The sequence below is a fragment of the Ptychodera flava genome, chromosome 18 (assembly GCF_041260155.1).
Source record: "Ptychodera flava strain L36383 chromosome 18, AS_Pfla_20210202, whole genome shotgun sequence".
Classification (NCBI taxonomy): domain Eukaryota; kingdom Metazoa; phylum Hemichordata; class Enteropneusta; family Ptychoderidae; genus Ptychodera; species Ptychodera flava.
The window spans coordinates 17,871,544-17,893,583 of record NC_091945.1 but is presented as its reverse complement, the minus strand read 5'-3'; the positions used below and the strand labels follow the sequence as shown (position 1 = coordinate 17,893,583).

At 36.7% G+C, this 22,040-nt stretch overlaps 1 protein-coding gene across 1 annotated transcript; it reads left to right on the top strand.

The window, feature by feature from the left end:
- Nucleotides 1-18,813: 18,813 nt before the first annotated feature.
- LOC139117630 (uncharacterized) lies at nucleotides 18,814-20,877 on the top strand. Its single transcript, XM_070680871.1, has 3 exons — nucleotides 18,814-19,106; nucleotides 19,615-19,799; nucleotides 20,809-20,877. Exons 1-3 carry the CDS (start codon nucleotides 18,830-18,832, stop codon nucleotides 20,875-20,877), a joined length of 531 nt encoding a protein of 176 aa, XP_070536972.1. The 5' UTR covers nucleotides 18,814-18,829.
- Nucleotides 20,878-22,040: the final 1,163 nt, after the last annotated feature.

Here is a 22,040-nt window from a genome sequence, read left to right as displayed (position 1 = left end):
ATGGCTGCGACCCCATGTTGACCCTAGCCCTGCGTACGATTCTATGTGCTGCAGCTAACACACAGCATCGTACGCAGGGCTAGCGAGAGAGTTGCCGACATCGACGGTTATTTACGAGAAGTGAATAAAAGACTGTCATTTTTGGAAGCGATCGAGTAGCTGAGGTAGGCTGGGATACGACTTGGGCCCAAGAACGCTGAATTTCGGCAGTAATTTGGCTTTTTACGTCAAGTCCCAAAATGGATTTGAAGTCACCGACCCTATACGTACGCGTACGGGTCTTTGCAGGGCTGTGGTGAGCGGGGCGATTAGCTGTAGCGGAACACACAGCATCGTACGCAGAGCTAGTTGACCCCAAGTGAAAATGTGTTCGCGATCAAATCTTCCTATATTTTTTTCAGAATTTTCGACAAAATCATTGCTTCTTACATCTTTTGTAAAATATAAAATATTAAAATAAAAATGCGATGTGCCATGTCTCCAGATTTCTAAAATATCGTTCGTTGACCGTTCGACGGAATACTCATTTCGCAAACTTGTGACGCAGTTGAAATTCAATACTGACCGCCAAATAATCTTAATGAGACGAGATCATTCTAGACATCCTCCAAATTATCCAACCATTCGCGTTAGAGTTCAGCTCGCTTAGAGGATCATAACATTCTTCGGCCTTCGTTTAGATCGACCCTAATCTCTCCCATTTAGGAAATAAATACACAAGCTACCTTGACAAAACTTCGTGCACCATCCAGGACCAAACACACTACAAATCTGTCTTGACGTCATCATCTCCTTACATGGTAATCAGCATACTGTATTTTTTAGCAAAGGAGACACAGAATACGTCGGAGTATTCAGTTTCAAAACGTATTACATTGTGTGATGTTGTCAAAAAAGGTAATGTTACTGCAGTGGTATAAATTACAAAAACACAAAGTTCAAATCAGTTTATTTTGGACTGGCTTTACCCAACATTTCATATTGTTTCTTATGCCAGATTTGACCACGTGCTTACTGGCGACCCCTTTACATGCAAATTTTGTGTCAAATGGTGTGCTCTCCTGGAAAAACAAACGTACGATTTCTATATGAAGGAGGCGAAATTTGCCCTAAAACTCGAAACCACCCCTTTATGGGGTGTACCTAGCTATTTTGAACGAGCTTCTCGAATCTGCAGCTCTATTTCGAAATGATGGTCTGGTTTTCTCAGCTCAAGGATAAGTGTTCTCCATCGCTGTGGGCATTACTATGCTCAACTGGGGGTACAGTTTCCAGTCGTAATGTTTTTCATTGTGTCCGGGATATAAAACCTTTCCTTTTCACAATTTTACTTCGATTAACACTAGTCCACATCTTGTCAGCGATTAAACATGTTTCAAGTTTAAATGTTAAATTCTGGTCTCGAGCCCTCTTGTTCGACCAAACTGAAATTACCCCTCCCACTTTGGCTCGTCCAGTGGGTGTAGCAAGGGTCGTGCCATCGCCTAGGAAACGGAGGGTGCATTAATGTTGCATTTCGATGCACATTTTGATTATATTCAGAAGATTTTGTGGCAAAAACTCAGATAGAGAAGCATTAATATTCACATCTCACTTATTCAAGACTGGCTGAGAGCAGCACTTCCATTCAGTTAACATCATTACGCCATTTATTATGCCAAGAAAGATGAAGCCAAGACATTTTGCCCTCCCTGGTCTCAGCCAGAAATGGTTATACCTTACAGAGTTTTTTCCCACGGAATGAAAACAAATGTACTTTGGCTGAGGCCCAAGTACAATAACTTTACTTCGTTTAAAGGCCTGTGGCCCATATGCAAGGACGATACAGATATTTCATATGGAAATAATTGCACAGAAATAAATAAAACTATTTAAAATAAATATAGTAACTATACTGTCTGCTTTTGCAAGCTTTTGTAGTTTTCAACGAAAATAGATGAGAATGATGACGCAAGAAATCACCCCTTCAAAATAAGAACGAAACACGATTGTATAATCCATCTTTTCAATTACATGAAATCTTGGAGTGTACATCATGGGAACAAAACAAAGGTTTTATGGATGGATGACCCATGGGATGATTGTTGGTCAAATCTGGGCAAGGTTTAGGCAACAATCATGACATCATCTCTTCGAATATGACGCCCACAGATCGAGAAGAAACTAGAAAGCCAAATGTGTAGCTAGGTAGAAACAAAAGCATTAAGAGATTATAAACAGAGAGGGCGCTTTAGCTTCAGCAGGGTCATGGACAAAGAATATATCATTACATTGAGTATTGCGTTTATATTTAGAAAGTTTTTTTTATACAACTTGGCCAATTTCCTTATGGGTAAATGATAATTTACACAATACGTCCTTTCAATATGCTGAATAGGCACGTTACAAATCCCATTGCATGCGTAAAAATGATTGTCATGTTTTTAAAGGAAGAACAGAAGAAATCAATATTAACATGACGTAGACATTAACATGGCTGTTGAAGGGTTAATGGAACTGCTACCAATATACTGCAAAGTTGTACTTTTCGAATAAGTTTGCTAATTGATTATTGGATACGGAGCTGAAACTTGGTAAGACTTCTCATCGCAACACCATTATACAAGGAATGAAAGGCAACATAGGCTTCATGTTTATGGAGTTCAGCAAACAATAATAATAAAAGAAGTCAATGATAATAGTCAATAATACTGGTCAATAGTTGCACGGTCAGCAATACATTTATAACACAATCACAGCCCTTATTTTACATACCATAACACAGTCTGGAGCTGAATCTTTAAATATTGCTTTGTAACACACTGATATTTAATATTTTGGTCCGACATGCCCTTGCCCTGTGACCCAGCTAACTTTAGGCGTGAATAGTGGAAGAAACGTTATATTAAATACTACATCAATAATAACAAAATATTAATATTTTTGTAAAGCAGTCACGTATCACGCCAGGGTTGATATCCCTTCTGCTCCACATACATGCATATTCACTGAACGGTACGGATCATACTTCAAATAGCGGTCTTGGGGGCGTTGAATACAGTAGAAGTCACGGAGTGTAACTTAGCCTATGTTGGATTTGATCCATGCAATTATTTTTTAGAGTAAAGTAGGGAGTTACTAAAACGTTTTTCTTGATGATATTCATATTTCATAATTACGATATTAATAATTTTCTCATTCCAATTTCGCTCAGTAAACCTGTACATACTCTAATGGGTGCTATCGTGAAAACATAATTTAACTACACACTCAGTGAAAGCAAACGCCGACCACGTAAAGCAATTTGGTTAATGATCAACGTGAACGCAAATTCTGCTTATCAGGGACATGCCACAAATTCCCAACTTTAATTTTCAATCGCGTCATATGACCATGACGACATGCCCCATTATCATGACATTTTAATCGATAGAGTTCCTCTCATTCCAGCGTCAAATCGAACGGTAAGTTTACCTGTTGATACGTTGATATGACAAATGAGACGAGTGTGTTTGTTGTCCTTATCTAATCCCAGTCGTGTGGATCAGACTCTGGCATATCTCTCTGTCATGATCAAAGTGCTACGGGCTACGTATATACTGTAAAAGACAGTCCTGTAATATAAGGGCTAGCCACGGCGACCAAGTTTCCCTTTTGTTCATACAATGATGTGTCTTTTACGTTTGTCTGCAGAGTGTTGAAAATAATCTGTGACAGGTTGCGTGCACGTCTTCTGATGCTGTGATACTTGATACACCATATTCTGAAACACGCGTTTTGACATTTTCGATTTGTAATTTCGATTATTTTAATCGTAATAATGCGCAAGTCTTTAATCGTTTATCTTGAATAGAACAGAAGGGAGATGCCAGATATCCTACTTTGCATATATTCCAAGACAATGGAACCAACTTTAAATTCAATGTCAAGTTGTCGTTTTGGATTGACGAATTACGTCTGAAATTTTTTGTCGAAAATTCGCAGAGTAAATGTAATAACATCGTGAACACGATTGGAACTAATTTGGGATAATTGGATCTTCATATTTTTCAAATTTCTCAAAAATGTTAATTTCCTATGGCTGAATGTAACAATATTACAAATTACTCATGAAAACAAGTGTACAACCTAAAAAGAAAGGCAGATGAGCTTACATTTGCAGATGAAACATATTACTTAACTATTCAATTATCCCAAATTAGTTCAAATGGTGTTCGTGCCTATTGAGTTTATTCCTTCTGCACTTTACAGATGTAATATTCAAAAAAGTCAACTCATAATTGGGTATCGCATATGGGTTTGAAACCATTGGATTGACTCATTGCGCGTTCGTTTGATCGGAGCTGACACCAGGTTACAGGACCATTCTCCTGAGATTTTCATTACGTTGATCATTGGGTTGCTCATCTTGCTCTGGACAACTCAGTCATGCTGTATCGCGCACGCCCTTTATCGTTCGATTGATCGGAACTGACCCCAGGTAATATTTGTGACACTTTGTTTGCTAAGTGACATGTTTCTTGATTGTTATTATTTCTTTCCCATGGTCGACTATAGCGTGAAAGAACCACTTGTCGTATTTCTTAAATCAAATTTATTATTTTTAGTGACCGGTCCTGAATGGTGCGCTGGAAGAAGAAATTCCTAGAATTTCTGTTACAATTTTAATATCAGGAAATGGTTACTATAACTTGCTTTTTCTCATACATTTTATGATTTAAACTACAAAGCAGCATGTCAAAGTGGGTGTAACTTTGTAATTTATATGTTATTTTAGTAGCTTGATACAATCTGCCAATAATTCTATATTCTGATTGGCTGAAAGCAGCTATCCCATGGTTAATGTGAAATCGAAAGGCAGTATTAGCTGGTCACTATGGAGATGAAAAATCTTGTTTCAGATTACTCATTAATTTATATGCACCAATTGTGGTATCAGAATTTTATTAGAAACAAAAATTCCGGCATTAGTGGCGAATCCGAAAGGATTGTAACATGCCTGGTATTTCACTATAGGGAAAAAGTGCGTGACTAGAGCGAGAAACTGACGCCTTCTCGCAATCGGTGAGAATCTGTTCTTATTCTCACCGCTGTCGGTGAGAAAATTTTAATCTCTACTGGAGATTGATGAGAAATGCACTCCTTGGCGAGAATCAAGAGTGAGAACAAATTCTCACCGGTGAGAATGGAAATTCTCACTAAGTACAGCGAGAATTGAAATTCACTGGCGAGAATCATCAAGACTCGCCGTTCATTGGCGAGAATCATAAAGACTCCGAACGGCGAGTCTTGATGCTTCTCGCCAGTGAATTTCAATTCTCGCTGTACTTAGTGAGAATTTCCATTCTCACCAGTGAGAATTTGTTCTCACACTTGATTCTCGCCAAGGAGTGCATTTCTCACCAATCTGCAGTGGAGATTAATAGATTCTCACATTCCTGGCCGCTGGGAGTGCGGGATCGACGGTGTGGGAAAAATCGATCCCACACTCTCAGAAACCGTCCCACACTCTGCTGTAAATATTACACGAGCTCTGATTGGATGATAAACAGTCTGTTATGTTCCACGCGCAAAATGTTATCCAATGGCACGACGAGTAACACATAGACTAGAACTACAAAGTAAGTAGGTCAAAGTACAGTGGCAGACGACAGACTTGTCACGATTTTGGATAATGTTGTACATGTCCAATGTGAATTTAACGCATTTTGTGGTCATCTGAGAAAAAGAATCTCACACACCAAGGACCTGGGATCAGATTTCTCACACTCGTTGGGGATATTTTGTCTCACACTCGCCTGCGGCTTGTGTGAGACAAAATATCCCCAACTCGTGTGAGAAATCTGATCCCAGGTCCTTGGGGGTGTGAGATTCTATTAATTACATGTACATTTTGCACGTGGAACAAAACAGACTGTTTATCATCCAATCAGAGCTCGTGTAATATTTACAGCAGAGTGTGGGACGGTTTCTGATAGTGTGGGATCGATTTTTCCCACACCGTCGATCCCGCACTCCCAGCGGCCAGGAATGTGAGAAACTATTAATCCCCAACGAGTGTGAGAAATCTGATCCCAGGTCCTTGGTGTGTGAGATTCTTTTTCTCACATGACCACAAAATGCGTTAAATTCACATCGGACATGTACAACATTATCCAAAAAACGTGACAGGTGTGTCGTCTACCACTGTACTTTGACCTGCTTACTTTTTAGTTCTGGTCTGTGTGTTACTCGTCGTGCCATTGGATAAATTTTGCGCGTGGAACAAAACAGACTGTTTATCATCCAATCAGAGCTCGTGTAATATTTATTGCAGAGTGTGGGACGGTTTCTGAGAGTGTGGGATCGATTTTTACCACACTGTCGATCCCGCACTCCCGGCGGCCAGGAATGTGAGAATAAAATTTTCTCACCGACAGCGGTGAGAATAAGAACAGATTCTCACCAATTGCGAGAAAGCGTCAGTATCTCGCTCTAGTTACGCACTTTTTCCCTATAGTGTTTATCATCACAATAGACGAAGAACATCACGAAGAAGTTACGATAGCTGAAACGGAAATTTGCCCGTCGATAAAGAAAGAACTATGACTGAGTTGCCTCAAGCAAGATGACAAACACAATGATCAACGTTATGAAAATATCACTCAGTAGCAAAACTGTACCCATCTTTTTTGGGAGTAAGGTCCTGTAATCTGATGTCAGCTCCGATCGATCGAACGCACACGCGCGCTTGCGCGCGTTGGGGCAAACCCTGCGAATTTTCAACAAAATATTTTAGATTTCACATCACCAGGACGTGATCGGTCACTCCAAAACGACAACAGTTTTACTTTTCTCATTGAATTATAGTTGGTTCCATTGCCTTGAAATATATGAAAAGTAGGATAAATTGCATTCCCTTCCTGTTTTATTCAAGACCAGATGTGAACTGAATGTGCTCCCGTGTTTTACAACAGGTTCATCAATAGTAGTAGGCTTCATAGAACAATCAGATATCTGTTATATCACTACATGTCGCAGGTTTAATCAACTTTCACACACTAATAACAAAAAATTATTTAATATGAAAATAAGCTGTTTATTAACGTGACACTGCTCAATGCTACATGGGACAATTAGATATCTATCACACCAACATTTCATTACATTTAATGCTGTAATTTCTGAGCATACGTAATATAGCTAATTAAAAAGTTCACTGAATATGCAAATGAACCCTTAATTAATTTGACACTGTCCAATGTTTCATAGTATAATTAGATGTTTATCAGATCAATATCTGTAGCAGGTATCACCAAATTTGGTGCTGTAATTTCAGAGTTATATAACTAATTACAACGTTTATTAAATAAGTAAATGAACCCTTAAAGTTCCATTAGCTGTATCTTCTGGCGATTTTTCCGTTAGTTTTGATTGAAATGATCACTGGCTCATGTTGAATAGCCTGTCAAATAACAGAGAATCGCATATTATTCGGAAACATTACGTGCCCTACAACTAAATATCATGTGATTTTACAACGAAAATTTCAATTTTTGTCCGGACAGAAAATACAAACTGTTGACACGCGAATTGCTACGTCGGCATTCTTCTGCACCTGCGCGAGCTATTTACAGCAATTTCAAAATAAATATTCATTACTTATGCCCGGTACTTACGTCGTAGTCCATTGTCCGAGCACGTTGCGTAGCCAGATGTCTGGCAATCCACGACGCAATGTTGTTTTTATCCGGCAATAAACGTGAACTTGTACATCTGGCGTGATCGCGGCGTCACCATATCTGCGTTCTCCCCACCAGCACGCTGAGCACGCCAGACGTCAACAAACGAGCTCGGAAGGGCAATACGTTTGAACAAAATTAACAGTTTTATGTGGCTGTAACATCACTAATCATGTTTGTTTCTTCGTAAAACGACATTTTGCAACAAATATGAGCCTCCAACATGGAATTTTCCGAGGTAAAAAATGGTCAAAAGTTACAAATAATGGCCCTTTAAATAACGTAACACTACTAAATGCTTTACACCAAAGTCAGATATCTGTCGGATCAATATCTGCAGCAGATTTCATCACATTTGGTGCATTTATTTCGGCAAAACTTCATAAAATATGTAAATGAGTTATTTATTAACTTGACATTGCTCAATGCTTCTCAGTACAATTAGATATCTATCAGATCAACATCTGTAGCACGTTTAATGAAATTTAATGCTGTAATTTTGGAGTAATACGACTAATTACAATGTTCATTAAATATGCAAATGAACACTTAATTAACTTGACACTACTCAATGTTTCATAGCACAATTAGATATTTATCAGATCAATATCTGTAGCAGGTTTCACCGAATTGGGTGCCGTAATTTCAGAGTTAAACACCTAATTACAAAGTTTATTAAATATGCAAATGAACCCTTAAATAACTTCACACTGCTAAATCCCTTACATCACAGTTTGATATCTGTCGGATCAGTATCTGCAGCAGATTTCATCAAATTTGATGCCGTTATTTCGCAGTTATAGAACTAAATACAAAACTTCATATAATATGCAAATGAGCTATTTATTAACTTGACACTCTCCAATGCTACTCAGAACAATTAGCAATTAGATATTTATCTGATCAATATTTGTAGTAGGTTTCACTGAATTGGGTGCCGTAATTTCAGCGTTATATACCTAATTACACAGTTCATCAAATATGCAAATGAACCCTTAATTAACTTAGCACTTATAAATGTTAACACCACAGTTAGATATCTGTCGGATCAGTAGCTGCAGCAGATTTCATCAAATTTGCTGCAGTTATTTTGGAGTTATATGACTAATTACAAAACTTCATAAAATATGCAAATGAGCTATTTCTTAACTTGATACTGCCCAATGCTTCTCAGTACAATTAGATATATATCAGATCAATATTTGCTGCATGTATCATTAAATTTGGTGCAGGAATTTTAGAGTTATGTCACTAAATACAAAAGTTCATTAAATATTCAAATGAGCAGTAATTAACATGACGCTCACAGTATCATCATAATGTTCTGAGATTGTCATCTGTGAAAAGTTTCATGAAATTTATTGCAGTATTTCTTGATATATGTCGAAACTGTCACTAGTGACACATAGGGTCAATGTTTGTTGCACATGGAAATTAGGGAGAATTTTTTTGTTACCAACACTTTTGAAGGTCAATATTTAATGCGCAACGTTATTTTGAAAAATACCGGCCCTCCCTTTAGTTTCTCCCCTTCCAATACCCTCATATGGGTGCTGTGGTAACAGGACAATGCGGAGCAAATGCCCAGAGTAATACATCGAATTAACCGTCTGTTTCGCTGATGGTCGGATTTATTTCATCCTATATATTTCTGTTTCTTTATTCTTTATTAATTTTATTAATTTATATTTCAGTTTCCTTATTTCTTCATTTCGCCATTTCGCTGTTTCACTATTTCGTTGATTATAATTAGCCTCATCATGCGCAATAAAGACTCGCGGTACTACATTAGCGTATGCAGTATTACACACCAACATGCAGATATGACATTATGACATAGTATACGATGAAGAATGTGGACATGAGGTTATGTGATGCAGGATGACGTGTTGAAGCTTTACAATTAGGTAGTCTGGTCCCCGGGGTCTGGTCTACCTCTAGCGCTGGCTGCGCTGCTGACGAAAATAGGGTCAGGTATGTGGGCTATTGTAAGCATGGCTACCATTGGTCAATAGTACGAGTGTAGTGATTGCGTTCTATTTATTTCAAACTTGGAGCTACCTTCAAATTTAGATTTTGTATGCCCACGGAGTCATTTTACCCCGATAGTTTCCAAAATCAAGCATCCTATGTCGACATCGATGAAAAATGAAAAATCATTTATTTTTGAGTCATTGCCGTACATGTTAAAAGTCACCATGGTCAACAGGTCACGTCAGAGAAAAAAATCATAGACGATAATCGTCATTTCACCACTAAATGCCATCATGGAAGAACAGAGTCGGAGACTTAAAAGTGAAGCTGTGCAAACAGCTTCAACGTTCAACTAATTTCCGAACTTGCCACTGTATAGATCACATAATGACAAGTGTAGACCATGGAACAACTACATAACAGAAAGACATGTTTAGACCACATTATTGAAAACCCACGTAACATTATCACAAGTTTATACCTCATTATGGCGGAAATACATATCATAATTTCAAGTTTATACCACATAATGGAAAGACTGTACAGGGCCTAGTGGAAAGATTACCTAACAAACATAATGACAGGTTTAGAACGACTGTGTGTCATATTCACAATGACAATTAACACTATATCACATAATTAAAAGACTATACGACTTAATAACGAGACTATATCACGTAATGGAAACATTAAATAATATGAAAGAGGCACAGCCGCATTACATGTAAACGCATCACCTAAGACGGCTATGGCGTTCCATAGGGTTCCATTCCCTTTACCGTACACTAAGTATTTGCATTGCAGTCAATATGTCGCTTTAATATACATTAAAAAACCTGTCAGCGGGTTAGAAAGGACAGGTTTCTTATCAGCTTTAACGCCAAACACATCCTTTATAGGAAGACAAAGTTCTATTAAACGTCTTGGCACTGTCAGTCGTTCAATGTAACCAAGCGCTTATGCGAGAAATGGGTTTTGATGACTAACGCTTTCAACTTTCAGCGGCCTATTTCAGTATGTCGTCGTGTTTTGGGGCATTTAAGCTTCAAATCATAGTTTCGTCGGACTTTTGCACTTCAAAACTTTTCTTAAGGTTGAGATCAAGAGCAATAAGTTTCGTCAATCATGCGTGCGTTTTAGTAATTATCTACGGTCCGTTATCCACTCCGCTCCCGTCTGAAACCGTATGACGGCTTTCGCTGGTACTGATGTTGAATTTGTGATGTATTTGAACGTATTTTATAATTGCTACATAGCAAAACAATATGTTTTTTATTTAAGTAGGCGAAGAGCAGTGGTAAGTTTTTGCGATAAACATCCCGCGTGTCTTTATAGCAAACTGTTGTCAATAGACTACGATAAATTATTATCAAAAGAGTCTCTGCTAATGTTTATATTACCATGCCCTGCCCGTCGCATTTTGATTGGTCGAACTGAACCACGTGACTGGCCACAAATACACATGGTTGTTTACATGCCCGTGAATATGAATAATAACATTAACAACTCAAAGTATCGTAACTTTACAGCTCAAACGTAAATCATAATCAATCACAAAACAAAATGGAGCACTTGTAGGTCAAGTTGAGATACTTTTTTCTGAAAACATCTCTGGATTTGCCAATTTTTTACAGCGCGCGTGACAGTGCGTCGCGTATTGCTCAGTTTCTTGGGCCCAGTTGTCGTTCGCTCCTGAAATTTTCGGAAATTTTCACGGTTTTCTTGGGTTCGCTGATAATATAATGGAAATAACAGACTCCGCTCTGACCATTAACGTTTATTTATGGGCGCGGGCTCGAGGAAAGCCAAATTAACGGGCTCGGCAAGCTTCGCCCGTTCATTTTGGCTCTCCTCTCGCCCTTGCCCACAAATACTAGTAGGCGTAAACGTTAATTGTCAGGGCGTCGCCCGTTATTTCTATATTTTGGAATACCACTGACTATTGTTATATAAGTGACAGTAATATGCAAAATAACATGGACTTTCTTAGCATACTTTTGAGTTAAAGGCGAGTTTTGGACGAAATAATAACCGTACGATCCAGATGGTACTAGTGAGACAAATTACCTGAGATTCCCGAGATTTGAAATTCAAAATTGTCACACCCCTGTGTTAACTCTATTAGTCCGTGGGCTGGAGGGGCCCACCGTGCACCCCCCCCCCCCCATAAACCTACTACATGGGTATTTTTTTGTTCTTTGGGATCTGCTGAACTAGAAAAAAGATGTTAACATTGGATATTTTGGGATGCACTACCTGTCTGCACTGGTTTTTGATTTGTATGTACCGCAAAAAATGGCGAAAAATGGGTAGGGGTAAGGGGTACTATATCCTCCCCTAAATTGAGTAAACTAGCATGAAATAGCACAAACCTTACATTTTTGGAAAGCTCAGATACTGCACTTTCTGAGGAATACCAACTTTAGCAAAATTAATTTGTGTACATAGAATAGGACGACTTTAAAATGAATTTTTTTGACAATTTGAAATTTTTTACCCAAAATACCATGTAACAATTGTGATCTACTTTTTATTAAGCAAAATTTTCACAACTTTTTGTGTTTAAATTATTCATTCCGACATATTAAACAAGAAAAAAAGTGTTAACATCAGATATTTAACTATACACTACTTCTCTGGCGTCAATTTTGAATTGCGTGTATCTGTATGGGGTGTGCAAAAGCTAGGGGTAGGGGTACAACATTCTTTCCTTGATGAAGTAAACTGGCATGAAATGCCATATACCTTATAGTTTTAGAAAGCTTAGATACTGGCCTTTCTAAAATGCATAAGTTTTTAGTAAAAAATATGACGTCATAGAATTGGATAACTTTAAATCGATTTTTTCTGGTAATTCAGCAATTTTAACCGGAAGAAAATACGATAACTATTGTTTCCTCCCAATGAAGCAAATCAAACAGATTTATGGATGTTATTTACTAATTGCAATGTGCTGAAGAAGAAATAAATGTCAAAATTGGGTATTTACAATCCATTATTGTCCCTGCTCACTCAAATTGCAAGTTTTGCTACATTGGTATATCGTGAATGGGCATTTTATTGTTATGCAATGAACTAATGCACAGCCTTAAAAAGAAGATTTTAAAACGCACACACATAGTCATATTGCCATTTTCTCCTTAAAGTAAATAGATTGTTGATGACTGTCTATTTTTATTATTTACTTTTTAAATATTTTTTATAAAATAATTTTGATAAGACGTATTTGGAAAATTGTCTATGCCTCCTTGTCTTACTTATACAGCAAGCATTACTAACAATCTATTAGGCCGTGGGCTAGAGGGGGCGTCTACGTGCACCTCCCCCCCCCCAACCGCACAGGATAACAAACCTGTATTTTTCAGAAGCCTTGGGATCCCTAGAATAAGAAATAGGATTTTAACAGACAAAATATAGGGACTCAATAGCTGTTACGGTCATGGTTTGAAGGGTGCCGCAAAATCACGATTTTGTGACCCACATGGATTTTGTCAAACCTGTCTTCATGTACGTCATCTGCTGAGCTTACTGTTTAACATGACCTGGCTTATGGGGTATCATTACAAAGGTGATGTATTCTTCTTGATAATGTTATATAGCAATATGCAATATCTTCTATAGTTTTTATGAAATAGGGCCATAATTTACCCCATACCCCAAAGTTTATGTCGCAAATTACTGTCAAAACTAATCTAAATTCTACCAATTATTTACCTAGACATAATACAAAGGGCAATGCTGTGTATTAACTTTGTGTTATTTGCTACAGGTACATGTTAGAAACCTGAAATGAACTTTTGACAGAAAAAATATTGGGATCCTGTAGCTGTAACAGTCATATTTTGAAGGGTTCCGCAAAATCACAGTATTACTGAATCACATTCGTTTTTGTTAAACCTGTCTTCTTGTAAGTCTTCTGCTGAGCTTATTTTGAACATAAAGAGGCATATGCGATATCATTTGAAAGTTAATTTACTTTTCTTCAAAATGATATATTGCAATATGCAATATCTTCTATAGTTTTCATGAAATGAGACCAAAACTTACCCCATACCCCAAAGTTTTATGTCGTAAATTACTGTCGAAACTAATCTTAAATTCTACCAATTATTTACCTAGACATTATACAAAAGGCAATGCTTTGTATCAAATTGTTTTATTTGATACAGGTACATGTTAGAAACTTGAAATAAACTTTTAACACAAAAAATCGGGATGCTGTAGCTGTAACAGTCATATTTTGAATGGTACTGCATAATCACAGTATTGTCAACTCGCATACATTTTCGTTAAACCTGTCTTCTTTAAGTCGTCTACTGAGCTTCTTTTTTATTATAACGTGGCAAGTTGGGCATCATTAGAAAGTTAATTTACTCTTCTTTAAAATGATATATTGCAATATGCAATATCTTTTACAGTTTTCATGAAATAGCACCACAACTTACCCCACACCCCAAAGTTTTATGTTCCAAATTACAGTCAAAACTCATCTCAAATTCTGCCAACTATTTACCGGGACATAATACAAAGGGCAATAATTTGTATTAAATTTAGTTTATTTGGTACAGGTTCATGTTAGAAACTTGAAACGAACTTTTAACAGAAAAAATATTGTGATGCTGTAGCTGTAACAGTAAATTTTGAAGGGTACCACAAAATCATGGTATTGCCAACTCGCATACATTTTTGTTTAACCTGTCTTATTGTAAGTCATCTTCTGAGCTTATTTTTTAACATAAGTTGGCTATTCGGGTATCATTAAAAAGTTTTTTTTCCTTTGATATAATTTTTGCCAGAAAGCGACTGACATATTGTAATATGCATTGTAATATTGTAATATCATCTTAAGTTGTAATGAAATAGCAAACATCTCATCACCCCAGCCCTTAGTTTGATTTGCAAACTACATCTGTTCTAAAACTTTGCAGTTTGCGAATTTGGGATATGGGGTAAGTGTTGGTCCTATTTCATGAAAACTATTGAAGATATTGCATATTACAATATGTCGGTCGCTTTCTGGCAAAAATTGTCTTTCCAATGATAGCCCATAAGATAGGTTAGAGTAAAAAGTAAGCTCATCAGATGACTTACAAGATAACACATTTAACAAAAACACATACGAGTGGGCAAGACTGTGACTTTACGGTACCCTTCAAAACATGACAGCAGCAACCATTCAATCCCAGTATTTTGTCTGTTAAAAGTCTATCTCATATTTGTGACATGTCTATGTAGCAAATAAAACAAATTTCATACAAATCACTGTCTTTTGTAATATGTCTAGGTAAAAGCTTGGTAGAATTTGAAATCAGTAGTGACAGTAATTTGCAATATAAACTTAGGGGTATGAGGTAATTTTGGTCTTATTTCCTGAACACTAAAGAAGATATTGTATATAACAATATGTTATATCAAAGGAAAAAAACCTTTTTAATGATACCCCAATAGCCAACTTATGTTTAAAAAAAAGCTCAGCAGATGACTTACAATAAGACAGGTTAAACAAAAATGTATGCGAGTTGGCAATACCATGATTTTGTGGTACCCTTCAAAATATTACTGTTACAGCTACAGCATCACAATATTTTTTCTGTTAAAAGTTCGTTTCAAGTTTCTAACATGAACCTGTAGCAAATAAACTAAATTTAATACAAATTATTGCCCTTTGTATTATGTCCCGGTAAATAGTTGGCAGAATTTGAGATGAGTTTTGACTGTAATTTGGAACATGAAACTTTGGGGTGTGGGGTAAGTTGTGGTGCTATTTCATGAAAACTGTAAAAGATATTGCATATTGCAATATATCATTTTAAAGAAGAGTAAATTAACTTTCTAATGATGCCCAACTTGCCACGTTATAATAAAATAAGCTCAGTAGACGACTTAAAGAAGACAGGTTTAACGAAAATGTATGCGAGTTGGCAATACTGTGATTTTGCAGTACCATTCAAAATATAACTGTTACAGCTACAGCATCCGATATTTTTGTGTTAAAAGTTTATTTCAAGTTTCTAACATGTACCTGTATCAAATAAAACAATTTGATACAAAGCATTGCCTTTTGTATAATGTCTAGGTAAATAATTGGTAGAATTTAAGATTAGTTTTGACAGTAATTTACGACATAAAACTTTGAGGTATGGGGTAAGTTTTGGTCTCATTTCATGAAAACTATAGAAGATATTGTATATTGCAATATGTCATTTTAAAGCCAAATAAATTGTCTTTCTAATTGCAGCCCATAAGTTAGGTTATGGTAAGAAGTAAGCTCAGCAGATGACTTACAAGACGACACATTAACAAAAACATATGCGAATCGGTAATACTCTGCCTTCACGGTACCCTTCAAAACATGCAAGTAACAGTCATTCAACCCAATATTTTGTCTGTTAAAAGTCTAACTCATATTTTTGACATGTCCTTGTACCAAATAAAATATATTTTACACAAAGCATTACCTTTTGTAAAGTGTCTAGGAAAATATTTGGTAGAATTTGACATTAGTTTTGACTGTAACTTGTGACATAAAACTTTGGGGTATGGGGTAAGTTTTGGTCTCATTTCATGAAAACTATAGAAGATATTGCATATTGCAATATATCATTTTGAAGAAAAGTAAATTAACTTTCAAATGATATCGCATATGCCTCTTTATGTTCAAAATAAGCTCAGCAGAAGACTTACAAGAAGACAGGTTTAACAAAAACGAATGTGATTCAGTATACTGTGATTTTGCGGAACCCTTCAAATATGACTGTTACAGCTACAGGATCCTAATATTTTTTCTGTCAAAAGTTTATTTCAGGTTTCTAACATGTACCTGTAGCAAATAACACAAAGTTAATACACAGCATTACCCTTTGTATTATGTCTAGGTAAATAATTGGTAGAATTTAGATTAGTTTTGACAGTAATTTGCGACATAAACTTTGGGTATGGGGTAAATTATGGCCCTATTTCATAAAAACTATAGAAGATATTGCATATTGCTATATAACATTATCAAGAAGAATACATCCCTTTCTAATGATACCCCATAAGCCAGGTCATGTTAAACAGTAAGCTCAGCAGATGACGTACATGAAGACAGGTTTGACAAAAATCCATGTGGATCACAAAATCGTGATTTTGCGGTACCCTTCAAAACATGACCGTAACAGCTATTGAGTCCCTATATTTTGTCTGTTAAAATCCTATTTCTTATTCTAGGGATCCCAAGGCTTCTGAAAAATACAGGTTTGTTATCCTGTGCGGTTGGGGGGGGGGGAGGTGCACGTAGACGCCCCCTCTAGCCCACGGCCTAATAGATTGTTAGTAATGCTTGCTGTATAAGTAAGACAAGGAGGCATACACAATTTTCCAAATACGTCTTATCAAAATTATTTCATAGAAAATATTTAAAAGTAAATTATAAAATAGACAGTCATCAACAATCTATTTACTTTAAGGAGAAAATGGCAATATGACTATGTGTGTGCGTTTTAAAATCTTCTTTTTAAGGCTGTGCATTAGTTCATTGCATAACAATAAAATGCCCATTCACGATATACCATGTAGCAAAACTTGCAATTTGAGTGAGCAGGGACAATAATGGATTGTAAATACCCAATTTTGACATTTATTTTCTTCTTCAGCACATTGCAATTAGTAAATAACATCCATAAATCTGTTTGATTTGCTTCATTGGGAGGAAACAATAGTTATCGTATTTTCTTCCGGTTAAAATTGCTGAATTACCAGAAAAGTCGATTTAAAGTTATCCAATTCTATGACGTCATATTTTTTACTAAAAACTTATGCATTTTAGAAAGGCCAGTATGTAAGCTTTCTAAAACTATAAGGTATATGGCATTTCATGCCAGTTTACTTCATCAAGGAAAGAATGTTGTACCCCTACCCCTAGCTTTTGCACATTCCATTCAGATACACGCAATTCAAAATTGACGCCAGAGAAGTAGTGTATAGTTAAATATCTGATGTTAACACTTTTTTTCTTGTTTAATATGTCGGAATGAATAATTTAAACACAAAAAGTTGCGAAAATTTTGCTTAATAAAAAGTAGATCACAATTGTTACATGGTATTTTGGGTAAAAAATTTCAAAATTGTCAAAAAATTCATTTTAAAGTCGTCCCTATTCTATGTACACAAATTAATTTTGCTAAAGTTGGTATTCCTCAGAAAGTGCAGTATCTGAGCTTTCCAAAAATGTAAGGTTTGTGCTATTTCATGCTAGTTTACTCAATTTAGGGGAGGATATAGTACCCCTTACCCCTACCCATTTTTCGCCATTTTTTGCGGTACATACAAATCAAAAACCAGTGCAGACAGGTAGTGCATCCCAAAATATCCAATGTTAACATCTTTTTTCTAGTTCAGCAGATCCCAAAGAACAAAAAAATACCCATGTAGTAGGTTTATGGGGGGGGGGGTGCACGGTGGGCCCCTCCAGCCCACGGACTCTATGGGGGAAATAAAATTTTCAACTTTCGAAAAACGAAGACGATGAAAAATTTTCTTTAAATGAGTTTTTAAATGAGCCCCACAAGTGACAGATCAGGAAAAAAATATAATGGAAAAGTTTTAGAGCCCGTTGTCCCCGAGGCGCATCTACCTTATATAATTCTCATGGTTCCAAAGTATTTAAGACTGAATACGAAGCGATGCTTTCTTCGGAGAGACGGTGTTCTTGCACGAAGGACATTGTACCACATAGTTCAGTACTTTGACAAGGCTACATACAGGCAACATTCTTGTGCTTTCTATCGTCATTACTAAATACGAGTGCGAAATTAGCTCCGAGTTTAACTTCCAAAGAGGTGAAAATGACACTATGTCTGAGTATGCCTAAGTTGGGTTTTCAGGTGAAAACTTACAAATGGTTTTCGTATGGTTACACGTAGTTTTTGGGGGGGGCACAAGCGATTTGTTAGGAACTGGTTCAAATTAGTGTGAAAAAAACCAACGCAATCAATCGCAATCAACGACATATACACCAAATGGCAAAATCTACCATAGCTTCCGCTAAAAACGTAATTCTTTTAAGAGAGGACAGGCAGGTTTCAGTATTATTTACATAGTTTATAAAAATGTTCTTTCTTTTTGTTTCTCATAATTACCACATTCCCAAAGAAGCGCGTCTGTTGAACACTGCGATGTCGTCTAAAGGTTGCTATCACTTGCCGAGCCAACAGGAGGGGGAAGCGCACCCTGCATATTTAGTGGCTCAAGATGCAACTCTCTTGGCTGGAGACCAGCAAACAAGCCAAGGTACAATACCCCATGGCACAATACGACCACCGCCATATTCACCCAAGAAGGATGAGCAAGAAATCCATACCGGTTTTTTTTTCTATGTTTATTCCTGGAGATCCCTGGCCAAGAAATGGACAAAGTCGCCAATGCGTGCTTTGGATACTACATCCTCGTATGGTAAGTTACATAACCCAAACTGTTTTACCTTTCCTATTTTCTTAATTCAGGATGAATATTCGATTCACATAAGGAGACTGATCAACGAGAGAGAGAGAGAGAGAGAGAGAGAGAGAGAGAGAGAGAGAGAGAGAGAGAGAGAGAGAGAGAGGGGGGGGGCAGAAACGGAGAAAGCACTTGTTGTAACAGTAAAATTGAGAGTATGTTTTATACTGAACAATGCAAAAAAAGTTTCATGATAAGAGATAGTAGTAATGATCTTAAAAACGACAAAGGTCAAGCGTAGAATACAGTTTTATATCTATCTTCTTGGTCGAGACTTTGGGAAACGGCACAACTAACAAATTACGTGGAAACCAGCTAACTCGCTGAAATTTCAACTTAAGAGGATAGCCGTGACTGTTTTGCCTGTTTACAATATACATGAGTTTTGACTGATGAAATTTCGGTCCCTGCTGCATGCGATGTGTATTCTTTATGTTTATCCTCTTTCCACGGTTAATTCAAGGTGCCATCAACCAAGTCGACGTCTGTGATGAAACGCCAACCAGTGTAACTACACCGACTGCCCCAAATCCACAAACCATGCGGCAACCTACGGAGGATGACATTACCGACGATGAAGACGATGACGGATGTACTTCAACACCTTCATTCTCGGATATACGAATTAGACACGCATTCATAAGAAAGGTATGAGTCTCTCTCTCTCTCTCTCTCTCTCTCTCTCTCTCTCTCTCTCTCTCTCTCTCTCTCTCTGACACCTACCTGTTGAAGTTTGTGTATTTTTACGGTGATCACACTATCAACGGGATCTGGCTGATAACGCTGTTCCAATCAGAAAGAAATTATACGGTTTTACTCACAGCGCTTGCAAGATTATAAAAATATTATTTGAGTGTACATCATTACTTTTGCTTGTAAAAATTTATCCTCTCCATCAGGTGTCAAATGCCTCTGTACAAAACATGAAAATGTCTGCAAAAACAGTATAGAGAGAAGAACAGAAACCTAGGAACATATTTAAGACTCTTTCATTGCCAGTTTCAGCATTTTTCAGCATCATATCATGGTACCCAATATTGCTTGTAGACGATTGACTTATACAGCCCTTGTCATTTGAGTTTGGAGTTTTAGTGTTCGGCACACATAGATTCCTTGACTGTGAAGTACAAGTTGTTTTACTCTAAAACAGAACATCAAAAGATGTGTCAATTGCCGCACATTCAAACTAAATATTACACTGTGGCAAAACTTTTACTAAGTGGATGGTGAAGTAATGTCGATTGAATCTACAAGTGTTATCTCATCTGCTTTTCTTTTTATATTACAGTAAAACCTGTTTAAACTGAACCCTACAGGGACTGAGAAAATAGTTCGGTTTGGAGAGGTGTTTTGTTTATAGAGGTCCTGTTAACATAGAGTTCTATTAGAATGGGACTTGGAAAAGGGTTCAGTTTAGACAGGGTTTGGTTTAGACAGGTTTCACTGTACACACTTGTTTTTATGAGTAATTTGCGATATTGCAACATTCAGCCATATGGCACCTAACACTTTTGAAAAATTTGCAAAATATGAAAATCCAATTATCCCAAATTAGTTCCAATCGTGTTACACTTAGTCCGAAATTTTATTGCAACTTCTAATGAGCCAACCCAGCTAATAAACCACCTGATTGAACAGGTTTTTGTTTCATTAACAGATGTACTTGATTCTTACGGTCCAATTAATGCTTGTATTTGGAATTGTTTATCTTTTCGTCTCGTGGTGAGTAACAGGTTTTTACAAATACTTTTATCTATACTGAAAATTACCTTGTTTATATTGTTGGTAGTACGTTTTAGATAATCTATACTGACAAATAATTCAAATTTTGAAGCTTGCTTCGCAGATCGTTATTCAAAACGCTTCGTGACAAATTACTGTCACTTATTAAACCTGCCATATGTGTATAAGCAGTCAAGAAATAAGTATAACGTGCCAGGCAAATGAAAATAAAACACGTGGAAATTAGTTAACCAGTGTACTAGTACACGGATTTTTGCACAGTCTGTTAGCAAGTTTTCTCGACGGAGAACGCAAAACGACTTTATACCGCGATGTCTTGTAATTTCAACACACTGAAAACCATTAATTCTCTTTCGATCATATCTACATATCTATATACCTTCTATTCTGTTACCTCTATATCTGTCTATGTATGTATCTTCTTAATGTGTCTTTTTATCTATCTGTCTGTCTGTATATCGATCGATCCGACCATCCATCCACCAATCTATGTGTGTAACACCTCCATACTATCTTTAGGGAACCTTTAAACCAGTTGGTCGTGCAGCAACCGGCAATATATTGGTCGTCATAGTAAGTGATATTAAAATTACAATACGAGTATTTTGTATTTTGCTCTCATTTACAGCTAGCTCAATTAACTGTAACTTTCCATGTATTTTCCCGCATTTTTTTTGCCCGTCTAAAAAGACTTTGGGAGAATAGTACTTTTTAATTCATCACTCTTTTAGGAGAAGATTAAGAACCTTTATTTGATTTGTGACACAAATATATTGAATATATTAACGAATGGTTTCAGCTAGCGTCACTATAGTAACAACTTTTTGTCTTTGGTCTGTCCTCATAGCATTTTCAATTTCTATAGCTTCGACTTGATTTTACAGGTAATTGGCTGCGTCGGTGCATGTAAAATATACATTATTGTGAATATTTAGGCCTGTCATTTTTGCTGTACATTGTTAATGAAATAAATTTTACGCACAAAACGAAAACATAACAAACAAAAAAATGTATTCCATTTTTTTCAGCGGCGTGTTTTTTGTTTGCCTAATCTTGTTGTCATGCTGTCATGAAAAGAGACGAAAGTTTCCGAATAATATCATCATGTTGGCATTATTTGTAAGTATATCCCTGTCGAGCAAATTC